Source organism: Hylaeus anthracinus, unplaced genomic scaffold (assembly GCF_026225885.1).
Source record: "Hylaeus anthracinus isolate JK02 unplaced genomic scaffold, UHH_iyHylAnth1.0_haploid 12002, whole genome shotgun sequence".
NCBI classification, from domain to species: Eukaryota; Metazoa; Arthropoda; class Insecta; order Hymenoptera; family Colletidae; genus Hylaeus; species Hylaeus anthracinus.
In genome coordinates this window covers 703,414-729,575 of record NW_026534349.1, presented here as the reverse complement: position 1 = coordinate 729,575, position 26,162 = coordinate 703,414, and the positions used below count along the sequence as shown (strand labels likewise).

The 26,162-nt window shown below is 41.9% G+C and overlaps 1 protein-coding gene across 6 annotated transcripts in view; it reads right to left on the bottom strand.

The window, feature by feature from the left end:
- The window catches only part of LOC128891784 (potassium voltage-gated channel subfamily H member 2), a 119,752-nt gene that overhangs the window by 38,273 nt on the left and 55,317 nt on the right, over positions 1–26,162 (bottom strand). For 5 of the 6 annotated variants that reach the window (XM_054151565.1, XM_054151566.1, XM_054151570.1 and 2 more), the window contains exons 5-9: positions 24,831–25,017; positions 23,170–23,338; positions 21,613–21,681; positions 19,098–19,222; positions 18,725–18,805 (exon numbers count right to left, since the gene is read on the bottom strand). In XM_054151565.1, the coding sequence (XP_054007540.1) occupies positions 18,725–18,805; positions 19,098–19,222; positions 21,613–21,681; positions 23,170–23,338; positions 24,831–25,017 (631 nt within the window). The remainder of the gene's footprint in view (positions 1–18,724; positions 18,806–19,097; positions 19,223–21,612; positions 21,682–23,169; positions 23,339–24,830; positions 25,018–26,162) is intronic. The other variant, XM_054151568.1, reaches the window with a different exon arrangement.

Genomic DNA, 26,162 nt, shown 5'->3' with positions numbered 1-26,162 from the left:
GGGTCACAGTCGAAGTCCGTGACAAGAAACCAGCGAATCAATCGATCACAACACTCCGGGAACGAGCATCGCTCCCGTGCTTCGCGGAATCTTCCGGTTCGACGTGCTCGCCGCGACCTCGTGTCACTCTCATCTTTTTTTTCACTGATCCACCTCTCGATCCTCCACGGTGGATGGACCGATCGTACAAGATGACGGCAGCGAGCCCGCGCCGATGCTAATCTCACGCGCTGCTCTGCGAACCGACTGACGGGACGGACGACGCGGGAGCGATCCCCAGCGAGTCCATGTCGCGTGTCGAAGCGATAAACAAACGAGACGTCGAGCTGGAGCGACGTCGATCGCCGATCAAAGAGTCCCGCAGCCTCAAAGGATGTAAACGAGAGAACCTCCAGCGACGCACCGTGTCGATGAACGTGGCTCACCGGACGTCGAGATAATCTCGGGGGCAGCTGCACGCAGAGTAGCTCATGTTGCGTTGGGGACGAGCGATTCCATTCGCACCACCGAACGAGAACCGGGTTAAGGGAGGTCGGAGGACGCGCTACGACCGCTTCCGCGGCTCCAGGTCGTCTGGACTTTCTCGGAGGGCGACATTCCCTCGTCCCTTCCAGGCCCGTCGTCACGGGCCGATTGGAATCTGGATAGGTTCGATCGAACGACGCACACAAACGTTTTTCCTCTGTCCTGGCGCAGCGTGCACGTCCCGGAGGGCAGCCGTGTCCTAAGCGTCGCTTTTCTGATACGCGACGTCCCGCCACCGACGCTGAGCTACCGACGACGACCCACCTGTACTTACGTTTATTGATTCGCGGCCGTGCCGCGAGCGTAGCGCCGCGTGTGCGCCTGTGCGCCCGAGCGGAGATTCTGCGCGAGCGGAACCACCCGACGCTCTGCCATTCGACTGCACAATGTGCACTAGGGTGGACCTTATTTTTTTTTCGATCGTCACCGTTTCCTTCTCGCACCGAGATTCGTTCCTCGAGATTTCCGCCGCTTACCGAGCAATTAATTCCCCGCGAAAGAAGCGCTCGCTCGGAGATTTGATCGTTTATCGAGGTGGTTCGTTATGGTTTCTTTTAGACTGGAAGCTGGATGAAGAAATAGTTTGGAAAGGGTGGAATTAATTCTATTGGATATGTTAGTTAAAACACATATTATCGAAGAATGTATTGCTTATTCCACAGGATGTCCCAGATTTTTTCAGCTAAATCTTTGCCAGCGTGTTCTACACGTAAAAGTAAGAAAAAAACTGTTACATGAACATATGGTCTGAAATGTGTTCAGACGTAAACTAACTCGTGCGAACAGTTTAAGGGAGGAAATTAAATTCATCTAAATGTGAGTAAAGCGAGAACAAGATTTCGGACTCGGAGTTACGAAAAACAGAGTAAGAAAATGAAATGACCCAACTCGGGGAGGGGGTCGTTGCGAAGAATATTAAAAAAAAATAATACTTTTCACCGAGAGTAATTAAGGTCCTCCCTAACGCGCAAACCGCGACGTCGTCCTTTCTTCGTCCCTTTTTCTCCCCCGAAACTGTCTGGCCTAGATTCATTTTCGGAGGACCTGACATTTCTGTGGCTTTCGTCCGACGAGTACAAATGTTCCTCTGTAACACACTTCTCGGAGAGTTTTCAATTTCTACCGAGCACACTTGACTGCTTCTCGAAGGTTGAAGCTTCCCACCGACAGCCCACCTCACCCCGCGCCGCTTTGTACTTCGAAAAAACTTTCGACTTTCGTCGTTTCTTTCTTCGGCTGGTTTTCTTTCCAAACTTTTCGCAAGAAGCTGTTTTCTTCTCGGCACGCTTAGGCACAATCTGACCCAGATTCTTCTAGAGGACTAGCGAGGATCTAAGAGTTTGCGTTGCCGCGGATGTTGACAGAAATATATGTTACCCTGCAACACTGCTCCGAGCGTTCTTCAAATTCTCGCGTGTCCCATTTCACTTAAATTCGCACTCATTTCACGAATAATTAACGAGGGAAGTGGATTGCCCCTCTGGGTCGATAGGGCAGTTCCTTAAAAAACTGACACGTTACTGTTGAATATTGCGATAAATGTGATATGACGGATACGTCATCTAAAAATTAATTTTGAATTGTTTAATCGCAACTACATTATCGTTACAATCGAGAATTGCGTTGAATATGGTTGAAAGCGTCTTTTTATGTCAAGCACAGAAAATGAATCTCTGGAAAACGTATAGATGACATTCTAATAACAATACAAAGCGTCTGAAACTGACGAATATCGAAAATAATGCCATAGCACGAAGAGGTTAGAAGTAATGGACATGATTTCCGGTGCAATTTTATCGTGCGTTGAAAAAAACAAAGAGTACACGTCGCCAACAATCCAGGACTATAGGCAGAATAGAAGAGTAATGAGATCACTCTGGCGCGTAAATAAAACTCGAACATCAGAGGGTCAGGGAGTCTGTTCGATAAGAAACGGAAACCGTGGAAGAGGATATTGGCACGTGAAAGCGACGTTACATCCAGGACACAGATCGTTTGTCGGAAAGTTGGACAAGTTGTGGAACAGCGTACGATGGATTGGTGCTTTTTATTCAACGAATCTTGAAATATTTCCAGAAGAAAATACTAGAAAGAAGGAAATATTTGTTTTTCGTAGAAACGTTTTAAACGAAATTTGATGTCAGAAAAGAGATAAACGTATTTACTTTGTAAAATCGATTCGAGTTGCTCTTCGTAATGACATGCACACGTAAAAGCAAACTGAATTCTGCTATGAGAATTAACATATTTATGAATATGAACATACTTAGAATGTATCGATCGGAGAATAATTTTCTTTCTCATTAAAGGAAAGTCGGGTCTGAAGGGGTTATTAGAATGCATTGCTTTTGGATCGATTAAAAAACTTGAACACGAGAGAAACAAGGATTACAGAATAAACTCTATCGATTTTGTGTATCTTGGAAAATATCCTACAAGATATTTTCGCATCCACAACGAAATCAATGTTCGGAATGCTGGCGAAATGGGAAAACAAAACAAGAGTGACACGAAAGAACCGACGAACAAGCATTTATCCTCGTTTCGCGGAGAGGCTTTCCCGGCGATAAGAGGCATACAACGAAGGAAATAAGTTGATCCGATGTAAAGCTGGCCGAGTGTCGCAGAACGGATCGTTTGTCAAGAGTCGGAATGAGAGAAACGGTGAGAATAGAAAAGGAGATTGCGAAATAGCAGGTATTGCATGGCACATCGCGGCCATTAAAGGGATCGATTGCAATGCGATGGATACTTCAAAGTATCGTTCGCGTCAATAAAACATTCAGCCGGAAAAAAGTGGGGAGAAAAGTGAGTCCAGAATTACACCCAACGGTTCGCCATTCCCGTCGATTTCTTTCTCAGCTTTAAGCTGTTATCTCTATATCGTCCAACGAACAGAAAATAAGTTAAACGAAGCGATCATTGTCGCTTGCAAGCAACGATTGATATCGATAACAAAGAAAAATTCCTACACCTATCGATACCTTCCATGTCTAAATGTTATAATTTACTTTATAATGTTTCGCGGACACTTCCTCGATTGAAATGAGAGTCTTAAAAATATTACGAATAACTTTTGCGAAACGATTAAAACTTGTCGATACAATTTTATCCTTCCCGTCAGGTTTTCATTTCTTGTCCAATAGCGCGAGTCAAAATTGCGATTCGATTCACCCAAACTTCCGCTCGTTAACCCGCTAAAAGTCATAACGCAATCATCTTCGCAGAAACTCGACGGACCAGATGCTATTTGATTTCCCATCTGCTGGTTGAGTTGCTTCGATTCGTCGAGCAATACTGCTCGCGCAATATCGCATAACATGGTGGAGGGAAGATGTTTGAACAAATTTCATGCCCCGTTTACATTCAAACGTTACGTGCACTTCCGTTGGGATACTTTCCAGAATATTTGCGAGAATTAAATGTGGAAAAATCTTCTGGTGTGTCTATTAAAATTGATCTACGATTTTTCATCGATTCTAATGGAAATTTGTTCAAAACGCTGCTATGGAAATTTGTCTTTAGCGATTTGCGCGACAAAATGAATTACGGCAACGTAATGCTCTGTCATCTAATTAATAACAGTTAATTGCGTTGATAGCCGTTACAGCATTTACTACGATATCGAACGTTTTCGATCAAAGAGCCTTTGGAAATATCAAAAGCAGACGTGAATAATGGTAATTATATGCTTTAGAGGCTATCGACATTACTGACTCTTGTTTACTCGGCAAATTCTCTGATATTGGCTTGCATATCATAGCGTTTGCGAGACACTTGGATAATTATTAGATTCAACGTGTTCACGACTGGACGTTTAGAAGTAGAAATGTTATCCGCTCTCGGCGAGTTGCTCGTCGACTCCAAAAGATGACCCACAGAGACAATGAAATTTAATTACGAAAATCTACCAGTGTCGTTCCAACCGCATGGAATTTACATTGTGACAGAATCAGAACTTAGCAGCAGCTGTATCCACAATTATATAATAATAATTTACTGGACGCGTTGGTTGGACCATAATGTTATTTTGCCTATTTCCCCTTTAAAAGATACGAACATCGATATTTGTTCAATGTGTTGAATAACTTTTAAAGAAAAGATCCTATATTTCAGTGTTCCAGTTTAGAGGACTAAAATAAAGCATTGCTCGAAGCAGTTCTCTTATTGCGCGACGTAACATTCTTTTTTTTTTCCATGAGAGCTCCAGTTTGAGAGACCCTGGGTATAAAGAGTATAGAGACATCGATAAATGCTAACCGAGGTCGGGGTCGCAAGAACCGAGAAGACGTTATTTTTCGTTCTTTCGCGATGAGCATCATTTGAAACGATACTGGAAACACGCCTAAAGTACTTGACCCACCGGCATCCATAAGTACCAGAAGATTTCGCTTCAGGCTAATGGGAGGACATTCAACGATTTTTCTCTTGATGTTTTCTAACCTACTTTGAGTATTCAACGAATTCTCTTAAAAATTCTTTATAGCGGTAATGATTTCAATCGCTAGGAATGTTAATCTTAAAAACCATGCAAGATTTAGTATCCATAACAAATCAAATTAAAGACGTAAGTTTGGGTAATTAGAGTAATATATATATATATTTCGATCACTGGTTCGGGGCTCGTATATTCTATACAAAATTATTATAAATTAAAGATAACGTCAAGGCAAGAATAACGTCAAAATGATGGACAACATAACGTCCTAGTTCAGAACTAACCAAGAACTATGCATGAACCTTGATGAAAAAGTTGAATAATTTTTGAAGAATTCATAACACATCGATTGAAGTTAATTCAATGTATAGCTGTATATGTATACACATAGTTATTCAAAACATTTGCTTAGAATCAACTTGGACTGTTTACTTCCTCGAAGTTTTAGGTATTTTTTTAGAGTACACTCGTTTATTTTAAAATCCCTGTTAATCACTTGCAATTAATTGTAATGAAGTTATTACAATTGAAATTTGCATTTTCAATTACAAATTTGATTCGTCGATGAATTAAATGCAAACACAGTTAATTAATGACCAACGCGAAGCAGTAATTCAAGTTCTAGCTGTTAAATGCGAACGTTTCAGAGTGTCTTGCACCTCCCACTTCACACACACGCGTCGTAAACTTTCTGTTCTACACGTAACACGGTGAAGTGCTTGCACGAGTCGATGCACCGACGAAAGATCTCGTGTTCGCAACACCACGTACCGCAACGAATGCACTTCCGAAGTGCAAGATGAAGCAACTCTCTCGCGGACTCCTTCCTGCGGCTCTTTCATGACGAACACATTCAGTGATAAATTTGGCGCAGAATTAACGCGGTTTCTTCGTGGTGCGCGAACACTTTCAACGAACCAGGCCGTTGCAACCCAAAGTTTCGACGAATTCGTAGGAATTACCAACAGCTAACTTACGCTTCAACGCCTGCAGCCTTGCACGTTGTTTAACGAACGTGTGAAAATTTGCATCTGCGTTTTAGTATAGCTTACTGAAATGATATCTTCAATTTCAATCTTACCATAGAATAAATTCGTTTAACACTAGAATCCACTAGTCCTTTTCACGTATACCTTCACTCATACATTCGAATTTATTACAGAAATAATTTTTAAGGGAATCAATTGCAACGATACAATTACCTATTTAAAAAAAGCTAAACGAGCAAGGAAAGCATCAAATCTCCTGATTTCTCCTGGTCATTCATAAATTGCTGACATACCAAACGGATTCGGAAATAAATTCTCGATGGTATGGCTCACCTGATCATTGCGCGGCTTAGCCTTTTCGTCCTGCTCCTTGGCGAGGTCCTCGACGAGATCGTGGAGGAGTCTGATGTCCTGGGGGCTGGGGGAGTCAACCCTGCCAGCCCCCACGCTCATCGCACTATGGGGCGCCAGTTCACAAGAGTCAGCTGCTTCACCCTCGGTATCCCTCTCGCTTTCGTCTTCCCAGCAATCTTTGTGGGACCACTCCTGATCGCTATCGGTCACCCTTTCGTCGTCATCGCTCATTTAGGGCATTCAGGCGGTTTTCATGCAAATTAGACCTTAAATTCTCCTCTTCGCAGAGGTGCAGTGGGCCACGGAATTGGCGGAATAGTTGTGCTGTCACTTTCAACGGTTTCGCTTGGTCTGTTTAGGTATTAATGCGAGGACATTTATACTTAGCTCCTACAGGGACTTTTAGGTACTTCTCTAAAGCGTAGTTATTTAAGTACTTCAAAATCTCTGGAACTTTCAATGAATCGTTTAGTTGTCACGAATGTTTCCCGAATTATTCGCCTTAGGATTAATTTGGACTGTTTAGGTATTAATTAATGGCTTCTTTCCTGGTGTCTTCGGGATCACTCGTTGTTTGTTTTAAAACTCTTATGATTTGCTAGTAAGCATTTTTAGGATAACAAATTTGTTTGAACTGTTTGGTTACTATTGCAACTGAACCTCTTCGATATCTTGGAACTTCAGTTTGACTTCCACTGAGCCGTTTCAAACGAGTGGCTCGAGTAATCAATTCCGTTTCCTCTCCATTGAAGAAGGTGTCTATATTAATTGACAGCTTGGTGCTTCCACTCAGAAGCTACTCGCTCCTGTGGATATCACAGTTTTTGCACGGTACCCCCGTGGCAGTCTTTCAGGACGAGAACAAATTTCCACGGACCCCTGTCACGTGTAATTGGAGTCGCTGCGAAGTTTTCCTTTGAATTATTGTCAGGTTGAGCAGTGATCGTGTAGAACAGTCCACGCTTGGAGGAACACCCGGGATTTATTGCACGGTTTATTGTCAAGGCGAAACACTGTCGATATCGAGCCACGTCGTCGGGGCTGACAAGCCGTTGGCGGTTACGGTACTTACGCCCTTCGAAGCGTGCCACTCAACAGTTTGCGCCGTCAACGTTACACGGAAACCTCCCGCCCGAAGAGAACGTTCTCAACACTCCGCAGCCCTTCATTCGTGGAGGAATCGGGATCGGATCGTTCCCTAGTTCCGCTTTCACCGAGGGAACGCCACGAGGTTCGACCCTGTACTGCATGCACGCATGAAAACCTCGGTCGTGCGATCGAACTGGCCAATGAACGACGCTTCGTCGTGCTACCAACGCCTATCGAATTTCCCGTGACGACGCGCAGTGGAGTATTCGCATCGAAAAGTGGCAAAGTCGATTTATGAAATTAGGAAACTTGTCAAGTGTTTTGCATTCTTCTTTTTTAGAAAATGAGATTGTGTAGTGCATACTCTTCCGTAGTGGAAGGTATAATTAACCTCGGTTCTGTAACGGTCAGTTTGTATGAAGGTGTGTGTACTGTTGGCATACGGGAAGAATTGGATTTTTTGATTAATATTTAATATTTACAAAATAATTCAGAAGTATTTCATATATGTCTTCGAAGATTTAAATTCTACATGAAAAAAGTTGCATAAACTTCTCTATCCTCTCTAACAGCGAATTTAATCAAACCTAATTTTTTCTCCATTCCTCTATAATTAATAACAGGCCTTAAGAGTGTACAACTGCAATTGCAATTAACTTTTCGATGCGAATACTTCGGCGAGCGACACCAGGCGTAGTACACGAGCGCGTCGTTGCGTTTCGGCGGCGAGAACTCGCGCGCCACTGCACGCGTACCGCTTCCGATCCGCTCGATTCTGCGCGACCTGTTCGTCACACACATGAAAGTGGGACTCAAGCTGAGAAATAATGTAGTGCGAGCGAACAAGGAGAGGGTGGCGGCTTTACGTGCAGCAATTGCGATCGAGGTATAGTCAGTGGCTACGGCTGCCACGCAAGGGCGTCAGTCATTGATCACTTTGTGGCTATGACCTTCGTCGGTTGCCCCGTGGAAACCAACAAATAGTTTCCCAGTGTTTTCCTAAGCAGTCGAAGCGACTGCATAGAGAAACTTATGGTTTAACGAGGTCGAGAAAGCCACTGTTTGAACGTTAGAGGGCGAAAGAGTCGAGGCTAGAACGCAAGTCGGAGCTGGGTCATTCTTGACCCGTGGTGAAATTTCGTATTTATGGTACGTAGAGTAAACTTGATTTTTGGAATTTTATCTTGATATTTCAAACTATTGTAGTATCCGCGCCTCCCATACCCAACAATAAGGAGTCAAATAAGAACACGAAACGTAGGGCATGGGATTGGTCGCGTAGGTAAAGCGGTCGACTGTGGATCCGAGGATCGTGGCTTCGCGAATCCCCGTGCCTTATTTTTCGTTTAGACTCCTACACTATATTGTTTGGTAATTCTCCTTTAAAAAAGTAGTGGAGGTAGTTAGTGATTAATGCATGAAAGGTGTATGGAAGTTTGAATAAAGAACAGGCTGAAGGGGTAAGGCTCTCCTGAGTAAGGAGAAATTATGCGAAAGATTGTGGCTGAATAAATTGTTTGTCGGAAATATATGGTCTGTTATCGTTGAACTGAATAAAGAAGAGAAAAAGGCCTAGGTAGGCAAGTTTTATGAGTAAAATAGAACCGAATTCATTAATATTCTGATATGCAATTGTAAGGATCAAAATTGACTCAGCTTCGCGTGTAAATAATTGTCCCTTAATTAAAGGAGTGTTGTTAAAATACAAAAGTTGTGAATTATTTACGCGTTAGCAATTTGTTTGACAAAGGGAGGAGGTGGGCTACAATTTGAAAGAATTTTCAAAGTTTCGAACTGGCGGAGAAGAGTCTCTCGTGGAAAATCGATTGATTGGTCTTGCTTGTTCCAGTGTTCATTGGAAACTTTCGACCGAGCAATTGATTGGCGAAATCTATTCTCGCGCTATCGCTGGAAAATTAATCACCATCTGATACAAAGGGTTCGCTCCTCTAATTTCCAATCGATTGAGAATTTTTATGGAATGAATTGACGAAGCATCGAGTGCTTAAGGGATGAGTGCCCCACTTGTCTCTAATTCTCTTGTGCAGTCGCGAAGAACTGATGAAGAAATAACAACAAAAAATTTATTGTTCACTGAATGGAATGGTTTTACATTAGAAATAACAAATCGATAAATTCCACTTTATATTATCAATAAATCCATATACCTTGCAACTATTAAATTTTAAACACACGTGAAATATTTGTTTAATTGAAATGAAAAATTGAGGCCAGAGGTCAACGATCGCAACAACTGGTTTCCCGTTATTTAAATAGCGAGTAGAAATAATTAAAGAGTACTAAATTAACGTCAAGTGTTTGCAAATTGACTAAGGAAAACTACTAATGAAGAATCAATCGGGGGGACGGTTCTATTTATTTCTGGTATCTCGTCGAATCGATACGACGTCATTAAATCACTCAAAGCTTCGAATGAAACACAAATTAATTTCAAGCAAGCGGTAGAAGTGGTAGATTAAAAAAGCATTAACGACGAAATCGATGGAAAGTAGATTAGCTTCAAAGGAGATCCGAGAAATGAATTTTTCAAGCAGGTATAGACAACTTCGATCCGGTCGTTTCTGCGCGGAAAACAACGCGCTATCGATTTTTGGTAAATTCGCGATAATCTCATGCAATTTTATACGTAATTATTTACGCTATCCATTTGCGAGCGTATCAAAGAGAAATTTTTACCACAAAGAGAGGTAATTTTTATGATGGAATATTATCCATACGCGAATAATATATTTTACATGTTTAGTCATCTTTAACGCTAGAATTACCAAGTTTAATTTACTTTAATATGGATGAGTTATTATGACAAACTGGTAAATGAACGATACAAATATTTTACGCCCTATGCAATGTTTTGAATAAATTACTCAAACTATTGAGTTGATATTATCATTATGCTGTCATATACCGTAACTTATATTCCATGTTTTATCTACACGCGGTATTAGTTTTACGTTCATTCAACAGATGGCAGAAAAACCACCCGTTCGTTCGTTCGTTCGTTTATTTAAAGCGCGTAGAATTGATAATTCCAACTTTGAAGCTGTCTAAACACGTAAAATATATTATACATACATGAATTGCAAGAAACGCAAAAAATCTGTCGATCGCGAATGTGTTAAGAACATTTCTTGCAATATTTTTCCAATGATTAAAGTTCCTCTAAAATTATTCGAAAAATGAGTTTCCACCATCGAGTTCCCAACCGTGGGAATCGTTCCTCTGCCGAGATTCGCGACTGCACTATCGTCCAGCTACTGTCGACTTCGATACCACGTCTCGTGAAAAGCCGAGCCAGCTCCACTTCCTTGTGCAAAGGGTTCCGCGTAAACTGTTCGCCGCGCGCGGATTGCGGTGATCTGAGCACCAAGTAAACGTAGAAATATTTTCCACCGCCCACCCTCCTGGATCTGGCTCCGGTTACCAAGGTGTCTTCTGGGTCAGGATATATATTTTGGCAGGTGGCCCGCGGACGGGATGGAGGCCATTGATTTTGTCGACGAAAGGAAAGTGGTCCCTCTCAACGAGACGCATTTGGCACGGCGGGCCGCGTGTCCCCGGTGCATTATGCGCTTCGTTTCCTACGGAATAGCCCTGGCAGCCTACTTAGCCCCTTCATTAGAACAAAACCACCGGAAACGGTCGGTCTAGATGTCCTACATTTCCGTTTTCCGCCCACACGGCCGTTTCCAGCCCGATTCACAAGCTAATTACAATCTCTGCGTCTTCGAACAGGATCGCTCGATGATTGAAAGAGGGTAGGAGGACCAGAGTGTGGCAAAGTTCATTTTGAATGAAAAACGACACTTTAGAATTTAGAATTACAATTGAGAATCAGCGGAAATTTAGAAACGGAATTTAACGGAGATTACGATTTTGAATTCGTGCTATTGGCTCCTAATGGAGATCATTACTCGGTATGTCATTGGAAAGTGGACCAAGGAACTCCGAATCGTGTAACTTCGACTCTTCCCTTCAAATAGGATCGCTGATCGACCAGGCTTGTGCCAAAAGTGTCCCCAAAAGTGGACGTTGCGCAACCTACTAGCACTCGAATTCTAAATCAGTAATTTCAGCAAAAGGGATCTCACGAATCCCACTATCACTTGATCCGACTGCAGCCAACGTGTTAATTAAGACACCTGGGAGAACAATGACGAAGAAAGACGATACCTCCTGACAACTTTACGCGCGGTTATCGATTCCTAATGTCAGCCATAGAAGCTATACCAATCTGGTACATAGTTCTGCCTCGCCCCATTTGGACTGCCCCCACAGGCGAGGGTGTCGCCTAATCGAGCAAACTTCTCCAAGAAAGAACGAGTGACCGTTTTATCGATACGGATCCCAGACTCTGCGTAGCTACGCACTCGAACCACGCGACGCGAACGTTCGGAGCACGTGGGGGTACGAGAGTAACCGCGTACGACCCCGAGCATTCGAAATCCTTTGCTATCAACCCTCCCAACTCAGAAATATATCAATTAATCGATCACCGTGCACGATTAGCCGAGTTCACCTTCTCCCAATGATTCCGTCTCTCGAGTCAAGAATTCTCGACGAACACGTGGCGTTCAAGGATGCTGCTCTCACCCCGTCGCGATCAAAGGGGTGACTTTTCAAAGGGCTGCACACTACCACGATGCACATCCACGTCACGATCACCACGTTAGCACACCAGCCTTCATCGTGGTCATTGGCTCGTGTCCTCTCCCTTTGTCACGGTTTTTCATCCCCTTTGTCTCCTTCCCCGATCGAGGCACCGATCGATCGAGGATCCGGTCTCCCTCGCGCGACCTATCCCAACCCAACGATGAATGGACGTGGTCTGAATCGAGAACGGACACTTTCCTCGTTCTAGACGAACCGAAGATCCGAACGTTTCCTAATCGATCCACGATCACCGAAGAAACGATCCTCTGTGTGCTTGCGTTTCCTCATATCGCTCGACCCTTCCCTCGTGGCGATCGTTATCCACGTTCGATAAATCGCACGACCGTTTCTCTACTCGATTCTCCTGTGTTACGCGTCGCGTTCGTATCGCGTCTGAGCCTTTGACAGTCTTATTCACCGTTTACATGTGCTGCGTGTTTCTTTGGGGACGATGTGGACGGAGTGGCGACGGTGCAACCTGCCGGGCAGGACGGGGGATACTGCGACACTGACGGTAGCGCCTTCTGTCGGCGAGCCTTTGCCACCCACCCCTTTCTGCGCCGCCATCCTCCCTTTGCAACCCCCTGACATTCTTGCTCCTTCCGCCGTTGCGGTCTGGTGTCCGTCTCTCGCGCTCGTCGCGGATAGTCTGTTTTTAGGGTGACGAGGCTCTACCTTTATCTCTCTCCACCCTCAGTTGCCATCATGTTCCTCCACGGCGCCCCGGTTTGTCTTTTCGACTGATAGCTGCTTTGTGCTGCTTTCTTTTTTGTCTTGTCGTGGCACGATACGGGTGGTCCATTGTAGGCGAATTGGTGTACGGTATATGGTTTAGGGTGCATTGTACCGTGCTCAATGCCCATTGTTACAGGGGAACTTAAGCTTCTCTAGGTTCGAAAAGAGCATTGATATTTGCGAATCTTTTGATTGTAGATGTTGAGTGTCTGATGTTGATATCGGATAAAATAATTCTGTGCCTTTCTAATGCAAATTTACAGCTTATGTATGGAGGAACAAATATTTTTACCTGAACTACAGTTATAGCCGATTAATTTAAAGGGACAAAATTAATTTCACACTATTAGCATCGTCAATATTGCGTAGGTGGGTCGAAGGTACGTTGGCCAATATTTCTGGTAACTGTTGTAAGAATTTTTTAATACGAAATATAGGACGTTCTTGTATGGCGCTATTGGAATTTAATGCTCGCATGATGCAGTGAATTTCTCTGGTCCTGGGAGTCAGGATCGAATGAGATAGGAATTTGTAGTTATTGGGTTATTAAAAATATTATTAATGAGTTATTAAAAAGAGATACAAAGTAGACAACAACTATCTTGTTTCTAAAAATTCTCGTTCACTTACATTTTGTAGCAATGAAATAAAACATTACTCCTAAATTAGTTGAAAGAACATTTCAAAGAAAAACATAGTAATTAAGAGCTTCCTATCTGTTCATATTAACTCGTCAGTAGATTAATAATATTAATCATGGTCTGTTCTATGCAAGACGCAACCTAATTTGCCGAGAAACTCGATTCATAGCAATCGGACTCAAGTACTTATGTAAAATGAGAATGGATAATCTACTTCCCACCCTCTTATTCATTCCAAGCCTCTTAACTCGCTCCAGAGTACCCAATATTTTCCACTTCGATTTTCTTCCAACCCCTCCTTCCATGTACCTTTGGATGCATCTGTTTTCCCGCTATCCTGCAGTCACCGTGACCCACAAGCTCGATTTCGACAAGTTTCAGTATTCTCCAGCCTTCTACAAGATTGAGTGTTGACCCTGCTCGCAAGGGGATTTCTCCAGGGTGTGCGCTGGTATTTAAATGAGCTTTTACAAAGCAATAGTGCTTCAAATACTGAAGACAGTGATATGGAGTTTTGAGGAAGCTCCAATAGTTTAAAAGATATTTAAAATTTCAGAAGGTGTTTATTTGATGTATTGTGAGAACTATTTGCACTAGAGTAGCATAGTTGATAAAATTACAGATTTTTGACACGCTCAAGTAGAGAAAGTGAACTCAGTTGGTAAGGCACTGTCAATAATGTGATAAATTCTGTCGATAAACTGTCAGATACTTGACGCACATACTCGAGTAGAGAAAGCAGGGGAATACTTCGTTGGTAAGCCACTGTCAATAATGCAGTGAGTTCTGTCGGTAAGTCAGACAGCGACAATGTAGAACCCTGGATTTATCGACGAAGCGCTCTACTTTACGAGCAGGGCGATTTGTCTTATTAGGAGGATGTTTTGCGATTGGAGCCATAAAAACAAACGGAAAATTGAATCTGAGAATACACGATTTCAACGTGTCTCGTTTCCATGAATTTAAAACTGGATTTGCAACATTTCAATTATGCATCTCTGGCCTATCGATTGTGCCACATTATCGCTGTTGCGAAGAGTTCTAATAATACAGTCGGTAAATGCCTTCTCGAATATCAACGTTAAATATTGTCCAAGCTTTTAACCGGGAACACTCAAAACTGTGTATCGTTATTTTCAGCACATCAAGTTCTATCATTACACGGTCCATTGAGAAATTAGAAGAATTGGAAAAACCTTTCCCATCTGGAATATTAATTTTACCATCTCATCTATTTGATGTAATAAAAATATTAATATCAAGAAGTAATATATTTTTAACGTGTTTTATCTTCGTTAAAAATGGTCAAGGGGCCCTATTCTCTTAATTCTACATAAATTTCCTTCAGCTCAAAGATTCAACCTACCAGTTCATCGAAGATATCAAAATCAGAAAATTTCGAGAACAGATGCTCTTTTTTTTATAGTCGATATATTACCAAACTCGCGAATAAACGTATGAAAACCGTGACCGTGCTCCGTGTTTGGCATGCAAAACATCGTTCGACCTATCGACATTTCCTTTGTGCAAGGGGACGAGACTCGATTCGAATTGCATTTAAGCTGACACGGGCTTTTCCTCGCCCCGACATTCAATCGGCGAAGCTCATCATCGTTTCTAAATCTATTTACGTCGGGTGAACCCAAAGCCACCGATATCGATAACCGATAATGCGCCCGTTTTTTCTGCCTCGTATCAAACAATGTTGCGACGATGTCGCGGAAACTATTACGGTGAATTAAAGACACGCCTATTGTTATCATGCAACAAAGCGGTTTGATCTTGGGGCGCTCTTAATAACCGCGGAAATATTCTATTGTCCGCGTGGAAATCTTCTGCTTCCCGTCTGAGAAAAGCAGGCGAACATTTTCGAAACTACTTAGGGGAAATTTGCATGATTGCGATGGAAAATAATATGTGAGCCGTATTTGACTCCCTTGCGCTTTACAGAGGTTCCAAGGCTTGTCCTGATATTTGGAATCACCTTGTACAGGGATTTAACGCCAACATAGTGGAAGTTTTAAAGAGCTTTTAATGTACCTCGAGCTTCTCGCTGTTTCATATCACTCATACTTGTTCATCTTAACTTTCATCCCCCCTTCGAGAAAAGCGTTAAAAGTGCCCTAACTGCAGCCATATACATATATCGATTACCAAAAAAATATAGCTTGTCCTTCTACTTGGAGACTTTCAAAGGTTACGTTCATAGTAGGAGATGTATATCTGAAATGTACACATTTACTATAAAACAGTTTTAAAATAATAAGGTTTCGTTTTCGTTCAATTTTTCTTCGTATTCTTTTGTGCAAGTGTTTATTTCTGTGGTACTTACACCTAAAAAGTTTGTATGTACGAAATAGCCTGTGTTCAACGAGAAACGCCCTGTTCGCCCCACTCCAGACTGAAAAGCTCGAGACATTTGACCCTCTACAAGTCGATAAGCGTGTTGGCCGAGGCATCGAAGCTATTTCAAACAAGGAAATTGTTTAAAGGTAGCCGTCCTAAGCGAGGCCGATCAAGTGCCTTCTCCATCCATCTTCAACCGAGGAGAAAAGCAATGACAAGAGCGTGCAAAGTACAAGCCGACACTTGATCTTCGACGAGAACTTACTCGAAATCTTTGTTCCTCGACTGTGCGACAGTTAACGACTCTCTGACGACAGCTCTCGTCGTGAGTCGAGAGATATAAAATATTCATAATTGAAAAGGTATTTTTAGTAGCTTCCAGAATATAAAATGGGCTCACTGGACCGTTCGAAATAAAAAATTCAGTTATGGTTTTCCAAGCATGCTACTCGTTAGATCGTGTTCGTGTTCTACAAGAATAAACAGTATTTTTTTGAAAATGTTTTTGTAAACATTCGACACGAAGTAAATTGTGCTAATTCGATTCTGAGAATTGTGTAAGAAACGTTGTAAAACAAACGTGTAAGAGAGTCGTAAAACCGCCGCAATTTGTGGAAATCCCACGCTGCGGAGAGAATACCCGCCCATAAGACTGCGACGCAGACTGATTGGCGCCAGTCAGGGCCGTGTCGCGATAGGGTGTCGCGATAAACCCCGTACTTCAACTATAGGATCGTTAATGAAACTAACAATATTAATTTGGGATGATGAAGTTACTAATTGGAATGTAAAAATTATTCTTGGCAACAAATTGAAAGCATGAGATACTTGTCAAAGAGAATTTCTTTAAATTTAGACACTCGAATTTTTCTTTGTGATATAGGCAGAAAATCTTTTCAATTTATGCCCTATTTTCAATTTTTTTAGGTCTACGTAATTTTTAAAAAAATAACAGCTTTTTTCGAAGAAAATACTCTATTTGCCATTAACAACGACTCATAGATTGGAAGGGTGTAACGTAATTTCACAAATATTCGCGACGATCTACACTTTTCAATTCAGTGGAATAACACGGAATATATCAGACACGTGACATGACCTACATCAAAGCAGAACAGGACAAAATATTATGCGAATACTAAATCACGGAATAAACCCGATATGCGGCGACCTTTATGCAATCGAACGGTTATTCGGATGTGCTTCCATTTACGATTATAATCCACAAGACTAAAATTTCAATTCGCTTTCAACCACTTGAAATTGTGTATCTTTTATTTGATGTTCGAAATTTGTATCTCCGTTAAAAAGTAGTCCATTTCTCCATCAATATCATATATATTTTTCATCGAAACACGAAATTTCTTTTCGAACAAAATCCCTGGTTTCTGTTCGAACGATATTCGGAGCAATCAATAACGACAGGTTGAATTTTCTATAAAATCAGTGGAACAGTTCACTGCACATCAGACGTACAGCCTGTGTCAAAATAAAATCCTTACTTTTCTAGGCTAGCTATACAGGTTGTTTACGCATAGAAAATGATTTATATCTTTCTTTGGAAGCAATGTCTGGCGATATTCTGTAAAATCAGTAGAACCAGACGTTGCATGTCAGACAGACGTATGATACGTACAAAAACGAGACTATTGAAACAAGTTCAGTCTGAGCTCATCTTTTCTGTTGCAAAATAAGATATAACAAATAAGTCAAGCAATTTCTTTTCATTACCAAAAGTGCCTACTTAATGAATAATTTTCGCGTTTTTTTAAATATTTTCCTTTAAATTCGTATCTGCAAAATAACATGCATATATCAAATTTCCGTTTAAACGTAACCATTAGTGCAATGAAATGGTTGCTTTTAATTATTGCATGTCTTAAATCTCCGAGGACTGGTCTATACAAATCCAATGACGCGGGACATTGCACACGTTCAGTCGAATGGGACAGCATGTATCAGACAAATACGTGGTTCCCAGCGGAACAGTTACCACGAGTCGGCCAAACGGGATAGCAGTAGAATAGGACAGTACGTTACAGACAGGAGCACGTATAATCACAAGTCACGGATGAAGAATAATTCACAAGCAAAATCTTTATACATTGGGTGCACGCTCAACGGAACTTTAAGGCTCCCGAGGAAATTCTTCAGTCAAACAGAACACGCCCGGGAGGTATTTTAATATTTAAGTTCTAAAATGAAACGCCCGTCAATTTCCTGAAGCTCTCCATCGATTCCCTCCCCTACTTTATTAAAAGCCAAATCCATTTTCCTTCAAAGTGTCGCGTAACCAGAACTCATAACCTTCGCGAAGGAAATTCGTGTCTTGGAAATTAGTGTGCCCTAAACCATGCATTGACGAAAATCAAAATTAAAACTTAGGTGAAGATGTGACGAATAGATAAATTTTGCTTTGAGAGAGAGAGAGAGAGAGAGAGAGAGAGAGAGAGAGAGAGAGAGAGAGAGAGAGAGAGAGCACCAAAAAACTAAAAACTTTTTAATTAAATTTGTCGATAGATTAAAAATATTCATTTGATTACGGACACAGTTCTTTCAAATATTCTGTCAGTGTTTTGTTTCACTTTTTTCGGGAGGAAAGGAAAGAGATGCAAGTGAAAGAATTCCTAGCGACCCTGAGAGTCTCATGTGAAGGAAAAGACTTCGGTAACGTGACTTTATTAGAAGCTAGGCTCTCCATACGAGAGAGTATCACGTTTCGTCCTTGCGCGAAAGTTCCAAGGTGACAACGCGGCTCGCAAGACAAGCCCGTAATTTGCATATAAATTCACGGCATCCCGTGACTTGCTCTCGCACAAGTTTTCTATAAGCCGATACCTTGCGCGCGTCTTCATAGTTTTCAACTCCCAGCAGTGTGACGAGTTGCCTATTAAGAAACTTCGTCTTGGAAGGATTTCTGGGGGTAGGTAGCTTACCTGGGCAACCTTCTCTCCCATGTTCGATGCGTGCAGGGCGCCTTGGAAGTACTTTGCAGATCCGTTGTCCTGCAAGGAAAACTGAAACAGAAAAACAACCAGGAAAGTTAGATTGAAAACGGGAAGCTGGAAAGTTTAGATAAGAGATCGGGGCTGATAATTCTTTGTAATTTTAGGAGTAATAAAGGAAAGAACTTTATATACAAAAATCAATTTTCTTCACTTAACATTCATTTTTATGAAAGAAATTACAATGCACTGTATAGGTAATTGTCAGCTATAAATCAGAATATGTAAAGGACGAAAAACCATATGTTCTATTTTATAATTTAGTGAGAATAGACGACGGAGTGAAAGTAGGTTGAGACCTTACTTTGTGTTTGATGGAATCCGGCCCCATCTGGCTGAGGGACGGCGACTTCCGGTCCTTGGACGTCCGCCATTTCTGCAAGTCGCTTTCGGACGCGACGCCAGGAAAGATTTTCGAATGTTTAGTTGCTAGAAACACAAACGCACAGGTCAAATTTGGCCAAACTCGTTCCTGCGTGTCGATTGACGGATATTCTTTAACCTATTACTGTTACAAAACTATACGTGTGAAATACAGGCTCGATTAAATCAAAACTATCCAACGTGTGTCTCGCAAATAATTGGTAAACAAGATAAACCTGGCGTACTATGAACGCTGTTTACGCGATATAATCCGAGCAACCTCCCGGCTGTATTACGTTTTCTCGATCGTCAAAAGCGTTCGAGGCGCACAAAGAAATATAAACAAAGAAATCGATCGGTTCGACGTTCTAATAAACTATACAAAATCAAAAGTTTATAGGTCAACGTTACTGTCTTCCGACAAATCTTTCAACACCAATCACAACCACACGCACTATTCTAAATGAAAAATACGATGCGATGACGAAGCGTCGCGTATATCGTATAGTCGGTCTGCTAATTTACATATGAACGGTCCAACAACAAATGGTTACAATTACTTGACATGTGTGTGTGTGTGTGTGTGTGTGTGTGTGTGTGTTTGTGTGTGTCGTGTGAAAATTAAAAATGGTCAACGTAGAACCTACAGACTTGTGTAGTGTATAAACCAACCAACGGAACAACCGAGCCTATATCTCCGATCTAGAAGCGTTAAATAGTGTGTCGTTAACAAGTTAGTCAATTCGCACTAGAAGCTGCATACCTGTGAAAGAAAGTTCGTTTAAATGTTGGTAAAAAAACCGTGTAATTATTCTCAAAGATGACGATGCAGTAACTGCTACTCTCGAGTAGTGTGAATAATCATTTTTCACATTTATATACTGTGTATATAAATGAAACAGAAATTGTATATATAATTACATATATATAACTCTGTATACATAATTATACAATTTTCTTTCACTTAATACATGTATGTATGTATAAATGAATATGGGGAGTAGAATGGGGGGGGGGGGGGCGCGCTGTGTTGATGATTTGTACAATGAGGCCGTGTTAGGTTTTGCCGATACAGTCTTTCGATTCCAGGGATTCCAAGGGCCACCCGGAAGTCGCGAGTTCGTGACCAGAGAAAGAAAAAGCCGTGTAGATGTCAGCCAGTTTTGCTCCATCGTGGCAAAAGCGTAACTAATATGTTTACCTCCCATGCCTCTGTCAGCTTTACTCGAGACCGAGTAGTGATGGGACTAAAAGGTGATCAGGGCTGGAAGTAAAGGAATAGTTTAATACGTATTCGAGTATGATTGTTCGAACACTACTATAGCGACATCACTATTCAAACATCACTATTAGAGTATTATTCCTTGGATAACACTTTCTACCAGCAATTATACCATTTATACTCAATAAAAACAATGATAGTAATCAAGTAACGATTTGTAAATGGGTATATTTCATTTTTAATATAGTGTTTATTATTCAAGACAATTTTTCCTACTGTTTCGTCGACAAAATGATTTCATAGCTTGATTGGTCCCATCACTAACGGAGAGACTCCGAAGGGGTCGACACCCTTATCCCCTTCAGTATCTCGTCTCAGCTCGAACGACATTGTAGATCTTCGATACGGGAGGCATATATGTTTCTTTGTGGAGTCACGACCATCCTCGATAGGATTACAGTGGACGTGGAAAGTATTCGTACAGCGTGAAAGTTCAACGAAAAGATTATGTATTTGTTTTTAAAACATCTTTAACTCTTTTTCATTTATAATGAATAATACATGTATTTAAAAAAATACTTAATACTGGATAGAGGTATTCTAGATATTTCATAAACTGTTTAACTTGGTTTCTCAACCCCCAAGTATCAATTCATCTTTAATTTTATATTAATTCAATTTTATTAGGTACCTAAAATTTTCCACCCCTCTGGTTGATCCTGTCCAATCGAATAGTTATACATAAATCTCCATTTCGACTTACTGACTGTACAAATACCCTGCTCATCTCTTTGTAAATGAGAAACAAGAAGGTTCGCTTGAACGACACGGGAGTAGAAAATGGCTGATCAAGCGCTGCTACGGTGCTCCTCTCGTAAACCATACGGCGGGAAGATACGCGAGAGATGAGAGAGTAGACAATGGTAAACAGATAGAAAGAGCAAGTATAACGGTATAGATATATGTATATATAAAGAGAGAGAAAAAGAGAGAGAGAGAGAGAGAGAGAGAGAGAGAGAGAGAGAGAGAGATGGGGTGGTGGTGGCAGTATAAAAAAAAAGGCCTATGAAAGCTCAATCGGACAACGGTACGTTATCTTTGGTAAGCTCATGACCAAAAAAAAGTAAGCCGCAAGCGCTTGGTAAGTTGTAAAAGGGGTGCAAACTCGCCGGCGGTCGGTCGGTTAAAAGAAAAACCAAAGGGGGAGCAAGCTGGCTGCTCCATCCTGTTTTACCTTCGGTGAGATTATCGACTGTCGCTGGCCGTCGCTCGAGGGTGACGTGTTCGCTCCCTCGGCCCGCTACTAAAATACGTTTTCTGTGGTTTGACTTTTGGATTGACAATTCACACCGGTAGGGTAGTGGCGGGCCTGATTCGACGAAGGAGACGCGAAAATGCGCGCGGAAAATGCCTGACGAGAAAGGGGGATGATCGACGGGGACGAAGACACGGGCGACGTTCGCTCGAACGTTGTCCGTGGCTCCTCGGAAGGGTGGTCAGAAGGGGTTGTTCTCGATAAACAGGCGCCAACTGGCGCCGATTTGCGGAGGCACGAACTTAGCGCGCGACTATTTCAATTTCTCGAGCTTTCCGCGTTGACAGATAGTGAGGGTTCGTTACTAGCAAGCAGACTGCGGATTTTATATATTTATAGTGGATGTATCAGAGATATATGATGATACTATAGACGAAATATAAAGAAAACTAGTACAGGGAAAAACAACTCATAACATTAATACAACGATAGAAATCGAAGGATTGACAAAAAACGTGAAATTGAAAATAGAAATCTTTGCACGAAACTAGCGTATTTCCGTCACGGTTTATCGATCACCAAATATTAGAACATGTTCGAACTCAGCACCCATCACAGGTAACTCTAGCCACAGGCAAGCCTCTACCTGCAGCCGTGGAACACGCACAGTCACTATCTGTCAACTTTCGCGACACGAGATATCGCATGCGGCAGCATTATCTTCTTTGCGTCGTTAATTGCAATTTCGCGGCAACACGAGTGCACCCGTGTCCGACGCGTAACACGGGCCAACCCGCGCGCCGCGGGAAAACAGAAGTCGAATCTCTGCGAATCAACAACGACCGAGAGAACCCTGCAAACTCGAGGATCGGCTGCGCTCTCGTTGTCCCACGATCGAACTCGTTCCATGGATCGCTCGAGGTCCCAGGAACGAGTCTGTAACCTGTCGTCCTGTCTGATCGCGGAACAAAAGAGTGACACGGAGCAAAATGCAACACCTATGTGTAATATCGAACGCCTTGAAAAAAAAAAAAAAAACAGAAAGTCGCCGTTCCACAGAAAGAAGCTCGAGCTAATCAGAGATGGGCAGAATTCATAATTAGATATTATGTTTTCAAATGGTAGTAGAAGGTAGAAAGTAGAATTGTTGTTGCTTGTGTGCGATGCGAACTATAATTTGAATTATACTACATGTATACTGAGTTAGAGTTTACGAAAAACAGTCTGTACCAAGGTGCAGTTCAAAAATCACAAGCACACGAGCTTTAAATTTGATACCAATAATGAAATATTAATTTAATTGTTCACAAGCATCAATTTCTTCTCTAGTTCATCCTATATAACCAAATTATGATCCAAGTTGACCGATAGCTTTTCATTCGTCTATTGTTTCTGTTTTTTATTTATTCATGACTCGAATAAAATCCATCTGCCCATCTCTGGCTAATACGTCAAGAGGCAACCCACGAAATACCGAGAACACGAAAACAGAACGTAACAACGAGCAGCCAGGGTTTTTTTCGACGACATACTTACAAACGCTGCAGGTGAGGCTGCGACACGGCGTCCTCGCCGTTTCCGGTTTTACCGCTTTCCTCGAGATCGCGTCCAAACTCGCGGCGTGCGAGACGCTCCGCGACGGGCCCTCCGCGCCCCCCGCCGACGAGAAATTCCCGCCCTCCCAAATTCCAGACTTCTGAGAGACCTGAAACCAAAGAAAAGCAACACAGTTGGGTAAAATTTTTGAAGAAAAAACGTTTCAAATAGTTGTTTCTGTGTTTCCTCTGACTTCAGTTTCGTTACAGTGAAATGGCACGAGGGGGCTAACCTTTCAGTTCTCAACAAAATTTTATTGGGGTGATGTTGGAAGGAAAAAGAGTAAAAAAACATTCAACATTCAGTGGAAAACCAGTGAAAAGTTCGACATTTTTGTAAGAAATTTGTAACAATGAGGAAACCGGTGCCCGTTATACAGGAAATATTGTGTTTTGTAGATTTTAACTTCCCAGACTTGTGTGTGGCTTGCATCGAGAAGAAAGCAGCGTGTCCCGTGTAACGACAACCTACCCTTGACTCGGACTTCCGTTTCACGTGACAGCAGGCTGGAAATATCGTTGGCATCGCGTACACTCGTACGACAAACGATCGATACGGGACGTGTTTTCCTAGCGGGTGCACGCGATCAGGCTGAATTTGCAGAGGGTACGGGGAGGGACCGCTTTCGGGGTTGAGGGCATGGTTTAAGGCTAAGGCTCGTCGATGGGGAAGAATATTAAGGTCTGAAAGTTGGTACGTATTGTCTCAAAAAAGGGTACGAATGTGTCTCGGCGTGTGTATCGTGGTTTGTCGTGGTCTTTGTATGCATTTAATGAAGAATGGGAGGAGGAGGAGCTCGACTTCAATTTCTTACTTCGAACGAGCGCGAAATTTTAACCTTGCATCGATCGAAATTATTACGTCTCATCAAGGGCGCATATTACCTTGCCTGGCTGAAATATTTCAAATAGAATAACGTAAATGTTATTATTAATTTGTAAGATATGTTAAATTATATTTGATTGAAAATTCAGGAGTAGTGTCAAATGCCATTTATATTTGTCAGTGTCGACACTCCCCTAACCGGTGCATGGTATAAAAGGGTGAAGAAACATTGCCTTGGAGTGACGTTGATACGACCAGCGACAGCTGCGAGTCTTTAAAATTCGACTACTCTCGCGGGAATCGACGATTCCGGATATGTGTCGCTGATTCTATTAGTTCGGCTCGATAACGCGACCGACGTCCATTACGTTCGACCATCGGGGATGCTTGTGAAATTGAAACGGATGGAAGGAGTAATCGCGAGGGGTGGTTTCATCCTCGATACTCCAAACGACTACACGTGCGCTCCAATTGCGTAACTTAGGTGTACTTCGTTATATCCACCATCCACGTTTCACCGCGCCATAATCTTACATGAAAGAAACATTCCATTTGAACGTGTAAATTAAATCTACGCGTATAAATTTCTGTATATTTACGTTTAAATATAGAGCGAAGAGGAACGATAAAGACATTAAAATTTCTAACGAGGAAGACCATTTCGCTTGTAGCTAGTTCGATATGGATTCGAGGGTGCTATAAAGGTGTTTCACTTTTTTATTCGGTATTTTTTTTTCTTATAGCCGTTCAGCTTGAAGTCTTTTCTTGTTACTTACGTCGCTCACCCCCTCGGGACTGGCAATCGGCGCGGTGGTGCTGGGCTGTGCAACGTTTGCGGTTACTGTGAACGCTGCACCAGCATTGTTGCTCCCAGCTGGCGGGGGTGGAAGAGCGGGCGGGGGTGTGCCAGTCCTTCCAGGACCCCAAGATTCCATCATTGTGAGCGAACCACATGTTAGTGGGCTGAAAAATATAGAAATCGATTCCATTAGATGCAAGCAGTCGCCAGTGGTCGATCGACCAGCTAGGATAAATGAAATACTATTTGTTGAAATTTGATACTATTGTACAGTTGACAAAAGGCATGAACATTTATAGGATTAATCTATTTACGAATGGAACCTTATTTAATCATTGGTAAATCAAGTTTTACTTTTTAATCTTACTCGGGTGTTTGAATCATTGATTTCTTGTTATTTGTAATTGCAAATATCCACGTTTCAACTATTGAGTTTTGAAAGAATAATATAGTTAGAAGATTTATTAAAAATTAAAACTTGTAAGATAAGAGACGATACAATTTTTAGCTGTATTTTTTAGCGCGTATAATGTTTCCTTTTAAAGCCTGTAACTTTCTTCGATACCTGAATATTGTCTTAAAATTTCATGGATGTAATATCAAGATTTTAAGGATACAGGAAACGCAGCTAATAAAGAAAGTTCTGCTTTAAGGGTGGTTTTTACTATGTCGAGTCAAGTACGTCAAACTTCTTAATTACATTTACTGAAACTGTGTTCCTGTACAAATATACGATTTAAATTTTATTTGCAACCAGTAGCCATTACATAGTTCAAGGTATTGCATCTATTAATTTTCCTTAGATATCTTAAAAACAAACTGTTTCTGATAAATTGTAGTATACAACTGCGTTGTAACGTTTCACTTCAAATAGTGACGAGTTGCCCAGCAACAACTCATAAAAATTTCTCTGGATCGCAGCACTCTCCTCCCGCGCTGTTCTAAAAATAAAAATCATCGACATCATCCCAGGAATTCTCCGCACGTACTTTTCCCCAACCCACCCGATTCTTCGTCGAAAAAGATCAATATTGATATCTCCCACCGCTCCACTGAAACATTCAACGACATTCTACGCTACGACCACGAAATCCCGCTTTTATCGCGGCGTGGCCGTTGCTTTATTCAATAACATTGACCGTAACACGCCGATGTAACCGCACGCTCAACGACGACGACGCCCGACGCCTCTTGTTCCATCAAGGAAATGCGTCCAGACGAGGCGGCTCGTCTCGTCGATAATCGAAGTCGATGGCACACACAGAGAGAGAGAGAGAGAGAGAGAGAGAGAGAGAGAGAGAGAGAGAGA